This window comes from Morone saxatilis, unplaced genomic scaffold (assembly GCF_004916995.1).
Source record: "Morone saxatilis isolate NCDOM2014 unplaced genomic scaffold, NCSU_SB_2.0 Contig9, whole genome shotgun sequence".
NCBI lineage: Eukaryota > Metazoa > Chordata > Actinopteri > Moronidae > Morone > Morone saxatilis.
The window spans coordinates 662,979-665,240 of NW_023340268.1; the positions used below are offsets into that span (position 1 = coordinate 662,979).

Consider the following 2,262-nt stretch of genomic DNA (forward strand, 5'->3'; position numbering starts at 1 on the left):
AGGCTAGCTGTTTCCCCGTTTCCCGGCTTTGAGCTAAGCTAACAGTTGCTAGATGTAGCTTCAACAAGAGTGTTAATGTTCTAACTCTGAGAGAAGGAGAATAAAGCAAGTATTTCCCAAATGGTAAATGGTAAAAATGGAACCCTGTTACTTGTATAGCGCCTTTCTAGTCTTCCGAACCACTCACCACATCACCCTTTCACACAGTGATGGCAAAAGTCCCATCCGAACAGAAACTAACGTCCATTCATACACATTCACACACCGATGCTGTGCATCAGGAGCAATTTGGGGTTCAGTATCTTGCCTCAAGGATACTTCAAACACGTGGCAGAAGGAGCCCGGGGATCGAACCCCATAACAACCTTCCGATTGGGGGAACCACGCTCTGCCTCTGAGCCACAGCCACCCAAAGTGTCAAACTATTCCTTGAAATACAGTACATGTAGGTAGTTACTCTCTCTTCATTACTGATTCTGAATTGGCATTATATGTTTGTCATAGAGGTGAGCAATGCTGATGTATCTAAAATTGTTCAGTCAATACAAAAAAGAAACAAATGAATTAAACATCAGACAAAGCGAGGTTTTCTACTCGTCCTTACTAACCCCAGTTGGTCTTGATAACTGCTGGGTCCAGCTTGGTGACGATGTCATCCTCAACACCGGAGAGCTGAAAAACACACTTGTACCTCCACCAGTCGTCAGGTTCGACCACTGAAAGATCCAGGTCCACGCTTATCTGGAAGGTCTCATCATGGTTGTGGAGGAGCTCACCGTGGTCGACATGTTCATGAAGCTCCTCTCCATCTCTGCTCCAAAATATCACGGCTCTGTCAGGGTAGAAACCGGTGGCATGGCAGCTGACTGGAGACAAGGGAGTCTTCTGGAGGAGAGACACTGAGGGAAGGTCTGGAGAGAGAGAGAGAGAGAGGAGAGAGAGAGAGAGAGAGAGTGTAAATGCGAGAAACATTATAGCTCTACAGTGGCTCTACCTGTAATGTGACACATATGTCGATAGAGTATGTAAAGGTCATGTGGATTCTACTGTTTCAATGCAAAGTTTTGTTTGCATAGTCCAATACTTCTCAGCCAAGTCAGAACAATTTGTAGATGCAAGGATAATGTTTTTTATTCTCTCTTTGTCTCCTGTCCCCACTGAGGTTGGTGTAGGGAGCTTGTGGGTGAGGTAAAGGGATCCATGTTTGTGTTTCCAGGTTGACTCCATGAAGTCTTTTCATCCCATAAACCGTACTTATCTGAAGTATCAAACCTGGTCTTCCCTCACAGCCATAGATCCTCTGGAAAGTGTGAATGTCTGAGAGAGAGACAGATACAGTAACCTATTGGGAGCTCATAATACAGTTACTGTCTGTATTGAGTCCAAACATTTTACAACTATTTAAAACTTCATCCCTATGCTAACGTCCAATCAGGTTTTTGCCAGCACTGACTGATTTTGTTTATTGGTAAGGTGTGTCAGTCATTCAAAAAATGAATAATATTAATAATTCCCCTCAAATGCATTCAAACTAAAGTAATGAGTCTGAAAATGTAGAAGGTATGGGATATTTGGTTGGATAATGTCAGAAAAATAGTAGAAATAAAGTGCAGATATGTGGAAAAAACACTTTAATACATTAATAAAGTATTTTGTATTTCATTTTCGTTTTTTTTATCAACCACTGAATATTTGGTCATATTACAATGTTTAAGCACTAAAATATAAATTACCTCCAGTATGTGCAATAACTCATCAAACTCTCAATAGTGGACACTGAAGAAGGGTTGATTAATACGACACTCGTCAGTGTACCAGTCCCTGTGTTCTGATCATTTCCATTTAGTCCTCTTCATCCCAGTCCTGTTTGGTTCATTCAGCTTCTTGTGGTTGCTGTCCGTAGTGAAGCAACCTCACCTCCATCAACCAGTCACCAGCAACCGAATGAACTCCTGGAAGTTTTGGCACTCCCAGAAAATCCAAGCAAATGAAAAACTTCAGGAGTGTTCCTCTGTATCCAGTAAACACATATTTAGGGTTTGACTTAACATTTCCTTTTTTTTATGTAATAGCTAGGAAAAAATACTATAACCACACTGATATTATTTGTACATCTTATTCCTGAGGCTTGCACGACAGAGCAGGTGACTTGGCCAGGATCCAGCCACACTAGGGGTGCTATCGGCACTCCAATCGGCCGAGTGCCTGCTGCCTGTGATGGAGACAAGTAGAGACTGTCGACGGTGAGACGGGTGTTGAGGC

At 42.4% G+C, this 2,262-nt stretch overlaps 1 protein-coding gene across 1 annotated transcript in view; it reads right to left on the bottom strand.

Moving 5' to 3' along the window:
- Nucleotides 1-365: 365 nt before the first annotated feature.
- LOC118342682 (class I histocompatibility antigen, F10 alpha chain-like) overlaps nt 366-2,262 on the bottom strand; it is a 5,364-nt gene continuing 3,467 nt past the window's right edge. The window contains exon 4 of the mRNA XM_035681299.1: nt 366-911. Within this exon, the coding sequence (XP_035537192.1) occupies nt 604-911 (308 nt within the window). The 3' untranslated portion in view covers nt 366-603. The remainder of the gene's footprint in view (nt 912-2,262) is intronic.